Raw genomic sequence first — 19462 nt, 5'->3', positions numbered from 1 at the left:
ACCACACCATCCTACCTCATTACTCTCCTTAACACATCCATCCGTCAAAGCATGCTCTGATGCCCAATTCCGGGGTATTGTACTGCCTCAAGACATGTGCCATAACGATTTCTACAGCCAGATGCGTGGCGGCTGTGGATGTCCTTGCGTTGACGGAGGTCGCGCGGTTGACGCGCTCACAGCCGTGGCCACAGCCTTACGTACCTTCTTACGTACCTTACGTACTTTCTGAGGCTTGATATGATCGTCTTCAAGTCTCGAGTATAAAGGTTGTCCAAAGATATTGCATGAAAATATGGGAAGAAATTATTTCAGATTGTAATGGAACCTCCCTCCCAAATTTTGTTTGGCAGCAGCCACTTCTGTTCACGGCTATGATCAGTAGGAAGTTAGCCTGACACATTTCAGTGGTCTTCTCCGCCTGAGGGGTGTCGGTTCATCTCGTCCGTACCCACCTAATCCGGTCCGGACCCACCTTATCCGGTCCGGACCCATCTCATCTGGTCTGGACCCACCTCATCAGGTCCCAACCCATGTCATTCGGTCTGGACCCATCTTATCCCGTCCGGACATCTCATCTGGTCCGGACCCACCTAATCCGGTCCGGACCCATCTCATCTGGTCTGGACCCACCTCATCATGTCCCGACCCATTTTATTCGGTCTGGACCCATCTCCGTCAGGACCCATTTCATCCGGTCCCGACCCATCGCATTCAGTCTGGACCCATCTCATCCAGTCTGGACCCACCTCATCCGGTCTGGGCCCACCTCATCCAATCCGGATCCATCTCATCCCGTTCGGACTCACCTCATTCGGTCTGGACCATAGGCGTAGGAACCGGGGGAGCCAGGAGGGGCCAGCAATGTTAACTGCCCCCCCCCCCCCCCCTCTTCCCCCCACTTTTCAGATTAAGGTTGCATTTGGCTTACTTTTGCAGTACATTCAACATGCATACCGATTTACCTAGTTCACCAGCCATCTCCCTTAAGATGCATCATCTTTTTTGTCTGCTCATTGGCCATTGCTTAGTGTTACAGCCGCAAGGCCAACTCCGCATGACCCGGAGACTGCAACGCCGGGCATCGAGGCCATTGCTGCTATGACTTGCGAGCTCGCATGCTCAAGACCATATTACGTAGTTTTCTTATCAGCAATCAGCTCTGACAGGATCGTGAGCATTTTAAGACGAACATGGGTTAGCCACGTTAATAAGAATTAGGAACCCCATTTCATTTACAATCTACGGTCAGGGGGAACTCAATATGTCTGAGGAACACCGAAAAACACGGAACTGGAGTCTGTGTGACAATTATTGGACTACCTGCGGTGATCAGGGATGTTGTTGCATCATTGAGCGTCCCTGTGCTGATCCGGGGCTAACTGCGCGGGTCAGAAGGCCTCCCGTGTCAGGGATGGGAGCAATGTGATATGATATATCATTATAATGGCCTCCGGATCGACCAGGAGATCCCGCCTCGTGTCACCAGAATGATAGCCAGAAGCCACTCGCGATGGGACGGAATGGCCCTTCAGCCCTTGACCGGAAACGGTAATGTAACCCTGGTGTTCTACTCAAGAGGTCCCTTGCCCAGAAGGAAATAAGGGGTTTAATTATTGTTGAGTAGCGTTGAGGCATCATTATTGTTGAATAGGGTGGGTAGACATGAGCTTAAAGAAAACGAGGAGAGTTATGTCATGTTTGTCTGAGGACATTCATTCGTTCAGAATGTATTAATGAAACAAATTACATCAAAAGGCTTGAACATGCCCGCCCGCAACCTCGCGAGCAAGGACAAGGATGGTCTGGGTTGCAACCTCCGTAAAACCGAAAAGCTTCGGCCGCTGCAAGTGCCACCAGACGGCGGGCGCCGTGTTAATCTGTCTTCTGGATAGATAAACACAAGGCTGTCTAAATAGTCATAAATAGTATCTAGATAGTAGGATGAAGAGCTGCAAAAACGCGAAAAATAGAGATTCTGCCTTCACTTTTCCAGTTCAACCACCAGATTCCAGCCCTACTTTGCCGTGCTTTAAGGCCCAATCCGTTCTTTTCATCTGCCTAAAAATTGTACGCGTGAAATATGCCCTCAGACTGCCGTCTAAATGTAAGATCTGATGTCATGAAGCGTTCAAGGATATTTTTTTCAGAAGCGTCGTCATTTTCGTCCACCCGATGGCCACAACTTGATATTAGCTGCCAGACCGACGCTGCGCGGCCTACGGAGACTGCAACGCCTGGGGTCGAGGCTTGTGTTTCTGAGATTTTCTAGTGCGCATGCTCAAAGCTGCGCCGCATGACTTGCGTTACTAGTCGATTAAAGCTTTAAAGTTAAAAAACGCGTTACATAAATTGTATCACTAATCGATTCTAACTGAATGCTGAACATTTTCGGACAAACATGGCTTGGCCACGTTAATACACATTATTGGCTACTCAATCTGCAATCAAATTTTTATCTTCGAATTTGGATCAAACATATCGATCTACAATCTACCTTCGCGATGTCCTCAATGTAGAACCCAGATAACAAACTCTTACAAAGGTTCTGAATTCTATCGGTTTTGAAAGAATCAACTGAGCATTGTAAATTAAGAGCGCCGGTGATTTATTCCATGTAGTCGTTTAACGCCTGATTTCTGCAGCTTATTGACCTCAAAATACAAACAGAATTGAGCTCACGGTAGTTCCTGTTTTCTGTTCTGGTTACGGGGTAAAAATAGCAATAAAACCAAGAAAACCGTGTCACTTGTTAACAAGTAAGCTATATTCGGGGATATTTTGGGGGATCACCACAAGATGGGCTTTTGTCAACCATGTGTTCCCCCTTGGCAAGGCCCTGACTACGCCCCTGCCTACACACAAAAGCAGATCAAGCCGTATGCGTTGCATGATGGCCAATGAAGTGTCCGTTGGGCCAATGCATACCTAAGGCAGACAGCTTGCCGGAGGCTAATTTCTGAGGTGGTGTGATGTATTGGAAGATAATTCGGAAAAAAGATGCTGTTGCAGGTGTCCAACACATGTTTCATACGCAATGTAGTAGTAACCCTGACCCAAAAGTATGCAACGAAGCAGCCTCACGATCAGTTCGCAGTCATTCATGCGGGAGACACCCGGGCCCGGGCAGTAGCCGCCGACGGCGAACGGGAGCAGGGCCCAGATGAGGAACATATAGCAAATGGGCCTTATTATGTGGCTTGGTTTTTAAAATAGAATCACCTGTCCTATGGTTTTTCACATCGCTTCTGGCAGTTTCAAGTTCCCGAATTTGCTTCTGCCTAAAATGCTGCTGCAAGTCTTATCTCTTGAAAAGCAGCCAGCGAAATCAAGGCGGATGAAAAATCTGTCGCACTGTGAGTCATCGGTCCACTTTCAACATTCTCGCCAGCCTATATCCAGGCCGTATTTTGGCATCTAGACTGTGGAGGCAGATGCTTCCTTAATGACCCAAAATGCCTACCCGTTCGTGGAATCTCTCCTCCCCAGGAAAGACAATGTTAAAATGGACGAATAATCTTGGGAAGCTGAATAGCCTTATTTGCCAAATGACAGATGAATCGAATGGGCAAGATTGTACACCAGTGAGAGACAGCTCTAGATGCATATTTAGCAAAGCAGCCACGACATGTAAATTAAGAGCGATAACAACCTCCATTCCTACCCCTACCCCCCCCCCCCTACGCCCGTCATCGGGCTCGCTTTCCAGAAAAAGTTGCTGAAGTACACCCTGAGCTTGCCCCCCCCCCCATTTTTTTGAAACGTTCCAAAGCCTATGGTCTTGACCCATCTCATCTCCTCCGGACCCACCTCATCTGGTCCCGACCCATCTCATTCGGTCTGCACCCATCTCATCCGGCCTGGATCCACCTCATCCGATCCGGACCCTTTTCATCCCGTCCGGACCCACCTCATCTGGTCCGAGCCCAACTCATCCGGTCCGGACTCAGCCCATCCGGTCCGGACTCAGCCCATCATGGCCGGTCCGCTTCGGCCAGCTGGTGGTTCAGCCTGCAAAGTCAGCTTTGCTCCTTGCTGACCCCTCATTAACCCACAGGCACTAAGTAATTGCAACTTGAATTTTGTCATTACTCCTTATATCATTAAAATGTGCTAGGCATTCCACCCTTGCTACTTCATCTCAACAGACCCGAGATCGTGTTTTCTAAAATGTCATGCACCAACTGACGACCTTCGCCGACAGGGTAAAAATGCTGAATATTTCAGGTCGTGGGAAGCCTCCTCATTTTATTACACGGCACGTAAGCATAAACACGACTGGAATGCGTCACAGCCGCCACAATATCGTATCCCGCCTTCAAGAGCCAGAGGCAGTCTCGAACATGGTGTCTGCTATCTTTAAGTGGATACATCATGCAACAACTCTTAATAAGAGGGAATCACACAACCCATGTTCCATCCCACAACCATCGCCGCGTCCTTCGTGTGATGATGCGTACAAGCAAGAACAGCAATAAGGGTTTGCTCACGAATGTTCGCCACTCCAATGGCATCATTGATATCTAGCAATGCTGCAAAAGCGCGAGGTACTCTGAGTTGCTGCAGCGAATTTTGTCAGCCAAAAAGTTGTGAATAATATCAAGGAATTCTTCATATTTCACATCGCGTTCGGACGGCAGCCTTTGATCCTTGTAGAATGTTTATTGAGCGTCGTGTGTTGATATGAAATTATGCTCAGTTTTTTCCTCGCACATGCCTGTATACAGATTCAGGGACTGAGAGATCCAAAAAAGAAGGCAGGCCAAAAGCCATAATTGGACATATGTATTGAAAACTAATCACAATGGTAGTTAAGGGCAAAAAGCGTAATATGTAGGAGTCCTATTATCGCCGTCATAAGTTGCATATTATTTGCGTATCAATAGATTAACTCTATGACAAAGACAAACTAAGGAACTCTACTCACTTTTTCAGTTCTGACAACTGCTGTGCATTTGATAGACCATTAACTGCTGGTTGTATCGCCAAGTGTGTCAGGCTACGGCAACGAAACCTACGCAGTTTCCCGTTCATTTCATTGATTATTGATATTGACTGTGATTTGTTAGGCATGGTTTGTGTATGAAACAAGAAAACCTTAAAGCATCTCTTCCTCAAAATAACAGCCAGGTGCAGTGTATTATTGTCCCTTCATCAATGGCTTATCTAACTACAGCTCAGTGAAATTAGACCAAGCTTGGAAAATATGGGCTGTTCTTCTCGATTTTTTTCAGCGATATGTTAACCTAAACTCCTAAATTTACGTAGCCTGGTTTACTGGTTCTGCTGTCGGTTTTCTGTTACTGGTGCTGTTGGCGTAAAAAAATAGATTTTTTCAGAATTGTATTGTGTTCAACAGCTCACTGTTGTTTGCGTTTTTTTTAGTTTTTAAAGCTAAGGGATGTCAAAACCCAACATGTTTCGCTTGTCAAAATTTTTGGCCTGCAAGAAGCCCGCCAAGCCAAGTCAAGAAGTCCGGCCCCGCGACTCGGCCAAGAGCCCGCGAATTTTTGCGGGTCAGCTGTTGGCGAGTTGGCGGGTTGAAAGATTGCGTTTCTGGTCCAGACCCACCTCATCTGGTCTGGACCCACCTCACTTGGTCCGGACCCGCGTCATCCGGTCGGGACCCATCTCATCCGGTCCGGACCCGCCTCATCCGGTCAGAACCCACCTCATCAGGTCAGGACCCATCCCATGCTATCGTCGATCAAAATGCGCTTCGAAGTCGATCGTATTCGAAGTTTATTGACAATATATGCAAAACTCAATCAGCATCGCTTTGAACACTTCCTAGAATAAAATCCTTAATCACTTCAGCAGTGTCCTTCAAGTGATGCCTGAACGACACATTTAAGCGATTACAGAGGTACTGGCGGTAGGCGGGATAGCTAAAACACTCCGACCTGGGCCAACGGGACGCCCAGGGAGCTGACTCCGCGACACCGGCGGTCAGCGGCCATGGGAGCCGCTGTGTGCTGCTCATCCGGTGTGCACTCCAGGTGTGCTGGTAATGTTATTGACTGTATTTCTTGATACCTTCTTCGCTGATAACGCAGATATGCTGAAAAACGAATAAGAATATCGTTGTGCAGGGTTCCAAACGGCCATAAATGGGGGAGACCGTTCGCAATATCAAAAGTAAGGGGAGATGATCAAATCCTGGCTAATCCGCAATGAATGCGCGGAACCGGTCGTCCCTGAACGCGACAATATAAGGTACAACTGAGGCACTCAAAGAATACAGCAAGCAGCTTATTTTTGTTGCATTTTAACGATAGAAAACAAGGTCAACGCTGAAGAGCACTATTTCACCAAAGATATGGCAGTCAAAAGTGTGCGGGTGGCCGGATATTTAGCTTAAATGGCAAATGAATTATTCGTGTGTGTGTGTGTGTGTGTGTGTGTGTGTGTGTGCGTGTGGCCACGAGGTCCGGTCCTGCCAACGTCCGACGAAGCATTCTTCATGAGCTGAAGCATGATCGCTATGGTTCTCGCCGATTGGAATACTTTGAAAAATTCATTTTTTTTTTTAATTAAAAAGATCGAAAAATCCCTCAAGGTCTAAAACTAACATTTTAAATTGAGTTGAAAGCACTTTGACCGTGGTTGGATAATATCAAAGTAAATGTTTATATTTTATCCTCGTAAAGAGGGAGTCTGATAAAAGAACTTCGCAAAAACAGCGATTTGTTGGTGAAGAATCCGAACATCTCAGCAATGAGAACAAATCTGAGATGCCGAGTTCACAGTCCACATCGATTATGACTTATATTCGACGGGTGGAGTGGTCTTCCTGCAAAACTACAAAGAGCTTACGTGCACAGTTATACGTCGACCTAACGGAGATTATCTCCCCCTAAAGGGAGGCCTCTGGCACGAATTTTTCGCAGGGCCGCGGAATCGTGGGAACTTGGCTGGTGGCTCCCAATATGCCGAACGAATTAGCAGTTTGCTTAAAGGGTGTGTTCCACATCTGTATGCGGGTTTGAACTGACAGCCGTTTTGAAGATCACTCATTGCAGCTCACAGCCATGCCCCTCTAAGACTTAAAACCCTCTTGTTTTTTACCTTCACGTCCGCGAACATGTGCAAACTTTTTCAAGATCACCCAGACATGTATGACGTTATAGAGACGTCACGCAAATTACTACCTCAATAGCTACGTAATTATCAAGGGCAGCAGAGATATGTTCATCGAATTAGTCGTGTCTAGCGTATGTCAGCAGGACTCGGGGTCTCAACGGACCTCATCTGGCCTCTCAACTAATTTCGTAATGCAGGAATTCGCGCAGTAGTACGTGTTAGGACGGAATTAAGACTGGATCTAAAAAAGCTTCAAAATTATGGTACAGCCGAGCGTGTGAATGCAAGCAAAGCATATAAAATCACGGCCAATATACCAGACCACCATGAGAAAGGGTCAAAATACCAGTACATTAAGAAATGTTCGAGTTCAATAAACACGCACCAGTTAACATCCCACCTCTCGGCACACTTAACCATTACAAATAAATAAGCCCGTCCACTACAGTGACAATTCTGACACAGTCAGTCTGGGACCCTGCCGTCGTTAACACGTCCCATGACGTAATCAAATGATGACGTATTCGGATCATATTTACTAAAACGTGAACGCACGCTGTCTTGAGCTGTCTTTCGCACTTGTGAAAGCCTGTAAATCAATATAAGTACGCTTATCTCATAACATCTAATGTTTGCCTCCATATCTTCAAATGTGGAACAATCCCTTTAAGACTGCACATGAAAAGCTCCACTCACTCCCTCCCCTTTCACCCACCGCTTAAACACTTGATCCCGTTGAACACCAAGTCTAGGGTGAGACGGACACGCATTAAGCGGTTGATTGCTCGCTATCAACTAAAAATGGGGCTTTAACGCGCGCCCGGGTGACCGGTTGAATATCCCTCACTTTGGTGGGGGTCAGTTAGGCCTACTGACATGTCATAAACCAAGGGAGCTAGAAAAAAATAAATTCGCAGGTTGTGTTGGCCTGGATGTTAACTCATGCGTCAAAATTTGAGATTCATTGGTATGACCTTCGGGTCAAACAAAGTCAAACAAGGTCAAACTCTAGATTGATGTCCGAAGTGCCCCCCCCCCCCCCCCCCCCCACCTTCTTATGCAACCACCTTGAACAGAGATGCCTGTTCTGAAAGCAAACGTTCACTGGCGTGCATTTACGGTCAGCGACCTGATTTGACCTTTAGAAGGGCATGGTGACCAAAACTATACGGTATTAGCCGCTTTTACGGAGGATTACGGTGCAAGGCTGTTTAAAAATTTTCAGCGTTGATTTTCTAACAAAACATTTTTCATCAGCAATTTTTGGGGGCAAATATTTCGCAGCCATTGAAAAAACATGTTTGTCAAGACGCACAATTTAATACAATTGTGTCGTTAGCTGGCTGTAAGCAGGATAATGGTTTTATGGACGGGTACGGTGGCAGATTTTTCACGCCAAAGTTCTTCAAAACTGGTTACAAATCCGGCGGCAGACCCAACAACAAATGTCATAGCCTTGCAGTGTCTATTTATAAGTATGCAGCACTTACAGAGCTTACAGTGCTTACAGAGCTGGCAGAGCGTACATACAGAGCTCACAGGGCTTACATGCGCTTACGTGATGCCAGATAAATGGCTCTTGAATTCGATGGCAATCAAATTCCGCCTTACTCCACACAGCATCGATGTAAGCTACAATGGCACAGCCATCATCCGACGCCCTCGACCGATTCCCACCGCTGACTGTCACGCCTAGTGTTTTTCTAGAATTTGGGCGACCTGAAGACATGGGCTGAAGGAGTGTCCATAAAGAATGCAACGAACTTATTCTTTGTCGGATACACGTGGTTTACCTATCGCATGCTAATGACATTCAATGAAAACAATCTTTTCCTTGCCAGAGTGTTCAGTATATGCAATAACTTCATAGAAACATCTTAAAAGCTTTTTTAAGTTTGCGTTGCATTAACCAATTGTGAAAGCGACCATTGTTTTAAGTTTTGCATTTGGATAAACATCAAGGATTACGCCAAGTGGTACGTTACTACAATAAAAACGTCAACCTGTGTCCTTCAGGTCAGTGATCTACCCTGACCCTCGCTTATCAGTCAATGCTGTGCAAGGTTTGATGACGCAATAAGTCAATGACTTTTAAGGAGCGCATTTATTAAACAGTGAAACCGTGTTCTCTAGAGCAGGCTTTTACACTTACAAGTATGCCAATAACAAAATTGTGAGTAAAAAGCGGGTTGATTTGGACCGTGGTCTGGCTTTTATACCTGACTCTAGGTCAATGTAATTTGTCGCATTCCGAAATTAATTTGTGTTACTGTCAAAGAAACTATTTCAGTATGTATGTTTTGTCTAACACTTCGTTGTCGCATCAGATTGAATGATTGCCTAGAAATTGTCTTCGCATACAGCCACGGACTGATTTACCCGCCATAGGTCAGCAACCTTGCAATGTGTATCTATTCGCACCAAAAGATCTGCTATTCAATTACCTACACTTATCCAAGGTTATATGCCTCACCGTTCGAAAACTAAGTTGCAAAAACCTTTGAGGGGTCAAATTGCACCCTATCGAGTGCATGTTAAAGGAAATGTTTCACATTTTAATATATATATATATATATATATATATATATATATAATTATATATATATATATATATATATATACATTCAATATGCGTTTATATATATATATATATATATATATATATATATATATATCTATATATCTATATATATAAGCAAGCATACTGATATGATAAGACAAGCACTTATAACTATTGGTACACTTTCAAGTGGAAAAGACTGCTCTATATAGAGCAACTCTCTGTATAGTAAATGTGCTTCCCAGTGCGTCGTGGTTTGATTAAGTCATCGTAACTTCCACAGCATTCATTGAGAGCCAATTGACGGCCGTTATATCTGGAAATCGTGCTTACGAACGCCAGATATGAGCGTTTCAACAATCATACTTTGCTTGGCCTTTATCGCCGCATGACTCATGGAAAAGCAAGGTCTGAATGACGCCATTACGACGTCATGAATGCCAAGGTGACTTTCAAATGCTCTCCTCGAAATATACTCCCCGTTTTTGCGGGAGTTTAGCTCAAAGACTCTAGGCACTTAGGTCTTAGGAAGGGATGGGGTGTGAACAGCACCGAAAGTTATTCAAGATGGCTATGTCAGTTCAAAACCCCAGATAAATGTAAAACACTTCCTTTAATCCCCACAGAGGTATATGGCCGCAGTGCCTCACGCATGCTGAAAACACCACCACATTGGTCACTACAAAAGATGATAATAGTCACACGCTGCAACACAACAAAAAATGGCGTACCTGGGATCTTTAACGGAAAACGATGCAAACTAGTAGACCAAAAACCAAAAAAGACGTGTGACGTTCACGGCATTGTAAAGCGCCTTGCTAACGAATTCCCCGACAGCTGGATATGACTGCCTGATTGAGATTTCCAGCCAATTATCTGCAATTCAACAACTAAAAGTCAGTAGAAATATTTGTATTTCAAAGCAGTTCCTGAACTCCGAAACGGACCGAGCACTTACGTTCAGATCCCTGAAGTACTCGTTATAGTCGAGCGCGTACCCGACTACAAACTTATCCGGCACTATGAATCCCGCATCTGCAGAAAAGCACGATCAAATAGCGTTAGCTTGCGTGGTCACCAAAACAGCGCGGAACACTGGGTACCGGCATCACAAGAACAGCCTTGATAGGCATCATACGTGGTGACGCTGGCAGATGCTACGATATCGGTCATACGCAGTATGATCACCCAGCCCGGGTATGTCGGCGTGGCTGCGCGGCGTAGTCAATATTTGTCATGGGAGGCAAATATACGGTCAGCCATATTGCAATATGTGAAAAAGGTCGGCCCCCAATCTGGCTCGTGTATCTTACAAGTTACTTCCACTCCTGTGCCTCGGAACGGGGCTAGATTTCTCCTATTCGAACTCCAACGAACGCTGAAAATCGGGTTACGTATAGCCGTTTTCGCTGCCTGCCTGCAGTACAGTATAGCTGTTTCCGCTGCACCCAGCCGTGCTCACATTCAGGAAGGAAGCCCGGCTTCCGGTCGTTGTCCTCTCGGCGTTTGACCAGCAGGCTGGCAACGCGCACCGATTTGGGCTCGTACCGCTCCAGTGTGCTAAGCAGCTTCACCATGGTCCTGCCGGCGACGGCAGCACGTCCAGCGCCAGTCACACAGCGTTCCAGGGTTCCGGAGCGGCCCAGGAGAGCAACTCAGCTCGAGCTACGGCCTCAGCCTCAGACGGAGACCATCTGGACAGATGCGCATGCGTGCGCGCAGGCGTTTGTGTGTGTTTGTTTTTTTCGTAGTGCCCTCGTCTGCGAGAGGTGGCTCATTGTACACTAAATGCGTTTCCAGGAATGGTATTTACAGAAATTGGTATTCTCTTTGACGATGAAACAGCTTGTCCTTAACTGACAATTCTTTAAAAAATGTGACTGCGAACTTTTTAAAAAGCGACCGCCTGAACAATAATACAATGCAAGTAACGCATTACTATGACCTGAGTCATATGAGCTGTGAGTCAGCTTCCCCTCCTGAATGCCTCAGTGGATGGTGAACTGGCGCCGCCTTCCACCAAGGCATGCGTTGTGAATGTTCGTGGTAAATGGCACCAGACGCGTGACATCATGAGGACGGTCTGGTCCAGTATCGGTGTTACCTGCCAGTATCGATGATGTCCTCCACAATGAGCACGTTGCGTCCCTTCAGCGTGGATAGGTTGTCTCCGCCCAAAATCTGGATTTGGCCGGAAGACTGGTCGTTCTGTGAAAAGCAATGACAGTTTTGCACAGCCACATGAAAAAACCGAGACCGGTTTTATCTAAGTCTTCCGGAAGCAAATACAATCGGACAAAAAGACAAGCGGACAGTATCGGAACACTCCGGGCATTTGATGACAAGATAAGCGGACAGAGCACTCTGGGTATTTGATGACAGTATGACTGGACTGGCGCCTCTGTAGCGATTATAGGAGCAAAATATTGAATCCAATCGAAAATACGCATATGTCTCATTGCACGGACTTCCAGCCGCGCACCTAAATGAAGGCTCAAATGAGCTGTGTACAAGACACCATATTTCGCTACATCATGCCAGTGGTATTCTTCAAAAGCAAATGTGTCGCGTTTGCTTGCACCTCACACGACAGGTTATGCTCGCACATTAGAAATACAAATGAGAGGCTGACTCCCCTTGTCCGCGAACATCTAGGATGTAACTGGACTTGAGTGCATCCAAGATTGTAACTGGACAACTGATCGTATTGCCCTGTATAGCCTTCGCGATAGGTCACCCAATCCAAACGAGTTTCATGTTCAAACATGGGTCTTTTTGAGATGCATGCACGGAAATTCCTAACAAACCTATTATTATATTCCTGTACTGGTTACGGCCACACAATATACCCAACCATTGTCCACCAATGCCTTCCACTTACTTTCAGTGTGTCTCTTGCTGGATTTCTCTGAAAAAAATATGTCATGCAGTGAAACCTCCGGCATGCATTACAAGGTATGGCTCGTGCTGGTTATTAGGGCGGAGGCATTGCCAACATCCTGACTCGTTCCTAACTGCTGACTATCAACAAGCCGGTTTATTTCATCTGTGAATTTTGGTTAGTGCTATCGGTGACCTGCCATTGTAGTTGTAGCCTCATGTCTGTCTGTTGGTTTTATGAAAAAAAGCTTCGTGTTCGAAACAAAGTGCCCTCCCAAAAGCAAGTGTATGCGTCTACGTATCTTAGCGGACGCGCAGTGCGCATACGCTGATAAACGTGTTAAATCAACCATCCGGGTAAATATGGCAGCTTCGAAACGAAAAGAGGTGGCAAGACGCAGGCCTTTATGGGTTCTCTGAAATTTTTGAGGAAAATACGCCGACCCGAAGAAATTTCCTGACCAAATCGCGCTGAATTACTCTGTCACATGACCGAGAACGAGCTCCAGCAGTCTCTACTTATGTGTCTCCCGGAAGAGTTAGAAGAATACCTCATAGCTCTTCAGACGAATGAAGTCGAGTGACACAGGGATGGACTTCTGGCCCTGGTTGCAGTTGAGCTGATTGATCTTGTCCATGAGGTCGGAGAAGAACTTGTACCCGCCTTTAAGCACGCAGAGTGCCGTCAGCGGCTCCTGGCCGAACTCCTGGAAAATGTCGCGCGCCAGCCGCTCGATCCTGCAAAGACGCCACTCTGATCCAACATCTGTCACCAGGCGTCACCGGCCGGTCCGTCAACCCACAGCCACTCTGATCCGACATCTGTCACCAGGCGTCACCGGCCGGTCCGTCAACCCACCGCCACTCTGATCCGACATCTGCCACCAGGCGTCACCGGCCGGTCCGTCAACCCGCTGCCACTCTGATCCGACATCTGTCACCAGACGTCACCGGATTGGCGTCACCGGATGAATGAAATGATTTAAAAACGAATAAATTATGAGTAATATGTATGTATGTATATATATATATGCATATATATATATATATATATATATATATATATATATATATATATATAGTCGAATAACGAATAGAGCCAATCAGGTTCCAACAATACTGGAGTCGGTCCGGAATCGAGCTCGATTCCTCTGTAGCTAAATCATGGCGTAAATACGTTGCAAATAGTGGCTGAGGTCGTGCTGGTACTATGTAATTTTGCACATCAAACGACGAATTCCTCTAGCGAGTGTTCTACAATGCGGTATACCACACACCAATGAGGTAGTGGACTGACCCCTGTCCAATGCCGCTGTTCTCATCGCTCAAACTCGTTAGTTTCAAGATAATGTACGACAAAACTTCGGCAGCCTTCTGTTCACCAGTCGTCCGTTAGCGCCGGCGTCGCAGGATCCATACTACTGCGCGTTGGTGAGTAAAGTAGGCGGACGCCTGCTGCAGCACCTGTTACCGATTGTCTATCCAGACAACCTGGCATAACTCAAATTTCGGGAAACTGTCTTATTACAGCTTGGGTTGGACCACCAGGCATTCACCTGGCCCCTCCCCCACAAGTAACTGGCTTGTTCCGCCTTTGCATGCTGCATGTGAGCACATATTTTTCTGAAAAGAGTTCTGTCTATCCACCTGGACCTTCACAAACCTTCCCTGAGGGGAAGGCGAATCACGGCTACGTGAACAAACAAAACGGGGTTTTAAGTGCAAGAGAGCGCTGGAGTTTGAAGTATCTCCATTCGCCCACTAAAAATGGTAGCTAATGCAAGTTGCCACTATTGTTTTGCAAGCGTTCATTAAAAGTAGAGTCAAGTACAAGATTTGCTGAGATCATGTGCGTTGTTTTTCCAATCTATGAACTGTTCGTCGCAGGAATGTTGCCGTGACCATCATAATTTCCATCCACGGAGGCATTCGGGCGTGAAAACTGGCATGTTGGGCGCGTCTGTCTCTTACCTGTCCTGAATGACACCATATGGTATAAGAACGTACTCCAGATCCGTCTCGTAGTGCTTGGGCACGCAGAAACAGTTCAGATCAAATGCCTGGCCATCTTCGCCAATCTGAAAACGGAGCTCTCATAAGATAGGTGGCTGTTCAGGCGAAAACCCAAAGCGGCCTTCTCTGAATACCGGGCAAGCATCCATACGCAGTGGAAGGTGCGGATTAATCGGCACCTACCTGCACCGCCGGCAAGAGGAGTGACTGACTGAGGTCCTGACCAGCGACGCTAGCCGCCAGCGGTCTGATCCGATGCATGCAACAGAAACCTCTCACATGGGCCCACACGATGACTCGCGACCAAACAAGGGAGGTCACATTCGAAGGCCACTGACGGACTTCTGTCTGACCGCTCTCATCCTAGTACAGATAGGCGCGCTCGTCCAACCTACAGGGGCTACCCAAATCGAGCGCCTATCATGGCGGCGCGGCGGCGGTGCAGCGGTCCAGCGGAGTCGGATGACGTAGCCGGCACTCCTGGCACTGCACCATCGTCTCCTCTCGCAGTGTCGGCTGCACGATACCCTCGCATCGCCTCAGGCGCACCGGCGCGCGCACCACTGACCTCTCGACCTCCGGACCCGAGAGCCAGGCGACGCTCATGGATCAAAGGTCACGCCGACCGTGCTCGTCTCGCAGACGTATGGCACGGGCCGAGCTGGGCGGGTGCATCCTGCACTATCAAGGGTGTCCGTATCCGCGCTCTAGTGGTGGTGCGGTCACTTAGCACTTCAAGGGCGCGGAAAACGGGGGAAGGCGACGGCCAAAACATCCCAATTTTCTGAAAATTTGCATCGGTGCTAAGAGCATGAGCTAAAAAGAAACAACAACAAAAATCCCATTTCCACTCCACTCCTCTCCCACTCCCATCCCTACTCCTACTCCTACTCCTACTCCTACTCCTATTCCTACTCCGATTCCCACTCCCACCCCCACTCTCACTCCCAATCTCACTCTCACTCTCACTCTCACTCCCACTCCCACTCCCACTCCCACTCCCACTCCCACTCCCACTCCCACTCTTATTCCCATCCTCACTCCCACTCATACTCACACTCACACCCTGTTGTCTCTGCCGCCGAGCACATAGTGAAAAGTGGTGGCAGCGGGCGATCGTGAGCACGTGGTCAGAGGTGCTGACAGCGGGCAGGCGTGAGCGTGGGGCCAGCTGGCGGGGTTCCGTAAACATTAGAGTCAGGCCTGTGCTCTCTGGGGCCCGCGTTACGTAACAGCCGAGCCTCAGCAGTCTGCAGTCTCCTGTGGCAGAATGGCATGTTCCGCAGACTTGGAGCGTTGTCCCTGCCGGCGATCCTCGGTGGTCTGCAAAGCGGCCCGTGCGAAGGAGCGGGGCAGAATGGCATGGTCCACAGGTTAGAGTTAGCTCGCCAAACCTTCAAGGAAAACTGACCCCGGAATATGATTTGTTGGTTGCGCTAAACCATGTTGCAGAAGTCATTCATTCCCTCGCACACTTTCATAGATGGCGCAATGTAGCATAGAGCACAACGTAGCCGAGCATTGGAAAAGTGCAAAGTCTAGGTGCACCGCGCTCCATCGTTGGGAGCCGTGCATGCTGGCTACGGCTAGTCGTCGTCAACTGCCATCTGTCCTGGTGCCCTGGGCCCGCTCGACCCTATCTCACGTCCGGTTTTTGTGCTCCGTCGCTGGGGAACAGGGATATGACCCCAGTGTACACGTTAGCCGTATAAAGACTTGGAAAAGGAGGTGAAGACTAGCTGGTGGTATTTTCATTTTGGTTCATGCTGGAGGCAAGACCAAAATTTGGCGGGCGTTTGTGATTCGCCGGGATTATGAGAATTTGTGTTCACCGGATTTTTCACTTAGCAAAAACATTTAAAAAATTATAGGCTCGATCCATCTCAAAACATATTACATACCAGGAAAGCTTCCCATCTATTTTCCTAAAACAATGAATAGTTGGTTCTTAAAATGACAACTCGTTTCCACAACGTACCCCGAATAAGCACGATACAGTAATTTTGTGTTCTGTCTTCGGCCGTGGAACCACGAGCTAAATTACTGCAATAATAGAAGTGGAGCCCCATCGTTCGGAGGCGACTGTTCCCAAATTTGATTGGGGGGGCGAGGAGGAGCAAAAGTGATTCTGTGGTTACAAAATCTTTGCATGTACTCTCCGCTGCGGGCCTAATGTCAAAATGTGAAATTATTGGTGGGCATACCCGTACCCCTGCACGTGTGAGCGATCTCTTCTGCACCGTAGTTGCCTCCAACATGGTTCACGCTTCGGTCAAAACTCCGGGAAGTAATCAAAATGTAAACGGAAAACTTGGAGACAAGATGAAGCAAATAAATCAGGTGGTATGCCACAATTAATCACGTATTTATATATATATATATATATATATATATATATATATATATATATATATATATACTCTCCGGCCTTAAACAGAGACAAATTCTTGCAGAACTCTTGAGCTACTAGGTGGTGGGCGGTGAGCACTTCCGATGTGATTGTGACAATAGTGTTCCCATTGTGTCTTTGTGATGTTCCCATTATGAGTGTTTCTTACATGTATGAAGATGAAAATAGCAATCCGTCTTACTTCAATTAGTTGTGCTTCATTTATGTTCTCCGCACTAAAAGATGCTTTCCAACAGTAGTGCACAATTTTTTCATCCTTTAAAACTCAAAACTTATATATATATATATATATATATATATATATATATGCACACATATTTATACATAACAGGCCTACATGTCGCTCCATATAGTCACTTGACGGCTCCTTTGAAATAGTAACCATGATAATAAAATTCGTCCTCCTAGGCCACTAACAAAGCTAATTTGGTGCGACTGCAAACAACATGGGCGGAACCTTCCATGCTTTTCGGGAGAGGCAATATGCATCCATACATACATATATACATATGTATGTGTATATATGTTTATATATATATATATATATATATATATCCCCAAGAAAGTCTGTGAATGTGCACACTCGACAGTCGTTATCACGAGTGCACACTTAACAGCGCACACGCCCCGGCTCCGCTCCCCACCCTTGCCCATGGCTTACGGCAGGGCTCCCGTTGCACCAAATGTCGGCAGTTGACTTGGCCCTGGTGGTCCAAGGCGGCGATTCAAGCATGCAGAGTATCCCACCCCATACCGGATGTGGCAACCTCACCTCGATCGCATTGGTCGCGGTCATATTCAGCACGCAGCGCACCACACCTCACCGGCTTCAAGAGAAGACTGAGGCTGCGCGCGGGCTCGACACACGCCGACGGCAAGTTGTCACGGGCGGTCCACAGGTGGCAGCACCATGCGGTCAATGGCATCACCTGACTGGGCAGCGCTGGGGCCCCGTTCGATCTGTCGTCAGCGCGATTGTCAGCTGGAATGCGTGACGTCACGTGTGCTGACGGGGCGCTCGATGTGTGAGTTGACAGGAAAGTTTTTTAACTTTGCTCTCCCTTCTTCTTTTACCTTATACTTCTGTCATTACACTAACTCTGGCTTACCGCCGATCATGTCATACTACTCTCAAAAGAGGGTGTTTGGAAGTCTGGCTTCTGTTCCGGTATTACCATCATGCATTGCATCTGTATGTTGCACGCTTCTTCCCATTTCCAATTCATTTAAAGTTATCCCCCTCATTTTAAGCGTCTACTTATAACGCTATTACTTTACTGGCAACGCAACCACACACCACAACATCACTGTCGCTCACCTTTTCATGACTACTCTTGGAATATCAATTCCCTCCTTATCAATCTTACCTCGCATTTTCCTAAAAATTAGAGGCAAGTCTCCCCATTCTACCCAGCGTAATCACCAGCGCAAGAGCTACCTAATCAAACTCCCGCTTCAGTCAGTGATTTTTTGACCTGGTAGCTCTCCCTCCCCATGCTGATAGGCTGACAAAGCATTCTGGCATCATCGTAAGCGGGCGCGTGACGTCACAGACCATTTGACCTCGTGGTCACGTGACGTGACGTGGGGCGAATACTGTGCCGTGAGTGGTGTTGCCAAACGTACTGATGACAGACAACCCCAAACCAACCATGACAACCAACCCCAAAATGCACCAACAAACGGGTTTCTTTCCGGATCTGACACGCCTTTTCTCTAACCTGATGGGTTGGGGCATAACTGGAGAGAGTTGGGGGGGGGGGGGGGGCTGACCGTCCCAACTGAAGAAAAACTTTTCTCCTACGCAAAGTGCTGTGGAAGTTCTTTATGGATTACGATTTATAACGAATGTCCGCGGACACCGCGAACGTCGGAACTGGGGGGACAGGGTGGGTCCAGCCACCAACTTCCTGAAATTTAGCTTGGGCACATGGATGTTGACTGAAAAAAAATGACCAGCCATGGTTATCACCACCTCCCCGCCAAACTTGGGAGAGCTTCCAATGTCCTTGACGGCCGCCCCTTCCGTCATCCTTGTCTGGTGGCTGAGCACCAGTCTCGATGTCCCAAGTACCTACAACTCCCAGGCAGCCTATCTCTACCTCGTTCTCTCGAATCATCTTAAGATTTATGGCTTCTTCTGTGTTGCACGGAAAGAACGAAACCTATCAAATCCTTCCCCGGTTTCAGTCATCAGTCGTCCACCACTGACGTCATCATTGAACCGCCCATGGACCGTTTACCGTCCTGGCAGCCATGAGCGTGTGCAGTTCACCGGACATCAGCCAACAGGCTCCGAACACCAGGGTTTTTACTGAAAGTCTCGAGCCACAGCCAGGCTGGTCGCGATAGCAAAAAGATTGAACTTTTAAATCGATTGTATGGTTGTTAAGCGCATTTGCGAGTAGCGTTATTCACATAGGCAAGACAGTAGTAACAGCATTATTCCTCGTAGAAAAACCAGGAGAATGGAGATGTACATGCGTTGGTATTTCGGCAGCATGCCTTTATCCTTA

The 19462-nt window shown here is 47.3% G+C and overlaps 1 protein-coding gene across 1 annotated transcript; it reads right to left on the bottom strand.

Annotated features, from left to right (window-relative positions):
* Positions 1-5721: 5721 nt before the first annotated feature.
* Positions 5722-17780, bottom strand: LOC119109627 (hypoxanthine-guanine phosphoribosyltransferase). Its single transcript, XM_037233338.1, has 7 exons — positions 17719-17780; positions 14495-14601; positions 13075-13261; positions 11748-11851; positions 11106-11224; positions 10602-10678; positions 5722-6061 (listed from the first exon to the last, which is right to left on the bottom strand). The coding sequence occupies exons 1-7, from the start codon at positions 17740-17742 to the stop codon at positions 6014-6016; spliced, it is 666 nt and encodes a 221-aa protein (XP_037089233.1). The 5' UTR covers positions 17743-17780; the 3' UTR covers positions 5722-6013.
* Positions 17781-19462: the final 1682 nt, after the last annotated feature.

Source organism: Pollicipes pollicipes, unplaced genomic scaffold (genome assembly GCF_011947565.3).
Source record: "Pollicipes pollicipes isolate AB1234 unplaced genomic scaffold, Ppol_2.1 Scaffold_7231;HRSCAF=8579_pilon_pilon_pilon, whole genome shotgun sequence".
Lineage (NCBI taxonomy): Eukaryota > Metazoa > Arthropoda > Thecostraca > Pollicipedomorpha > Pollicipedidae > Pollicipes > Pollicipes pollicipes.
Note: the sequence above shows the minus strand (reverse complement) of the source record. Positions and strands in the feature narration are given on the sequence as shown.

Coding starts and splice junctions, on each gene's coding strand:
- LOC119109627 (XM_037233338.1), bottom strand. CDS start 17,742: ATGACCGCGACCAATGCGATCGAG. Junction 11,852..13,074: donor TTCGTCTGAAGAGCTATGAG/GTATTCTTCTAA, acceptor TGCTTTTCACAG/AACGACCAGTCTTCCGGCCA. Junction 6,062..10,601: donor AGTACTTCAGGGATCTGAAC/GTAAGTGCTCGG, acceptor TTCGTTTTTCAG/CATATCTGCGTTATCAGCGA.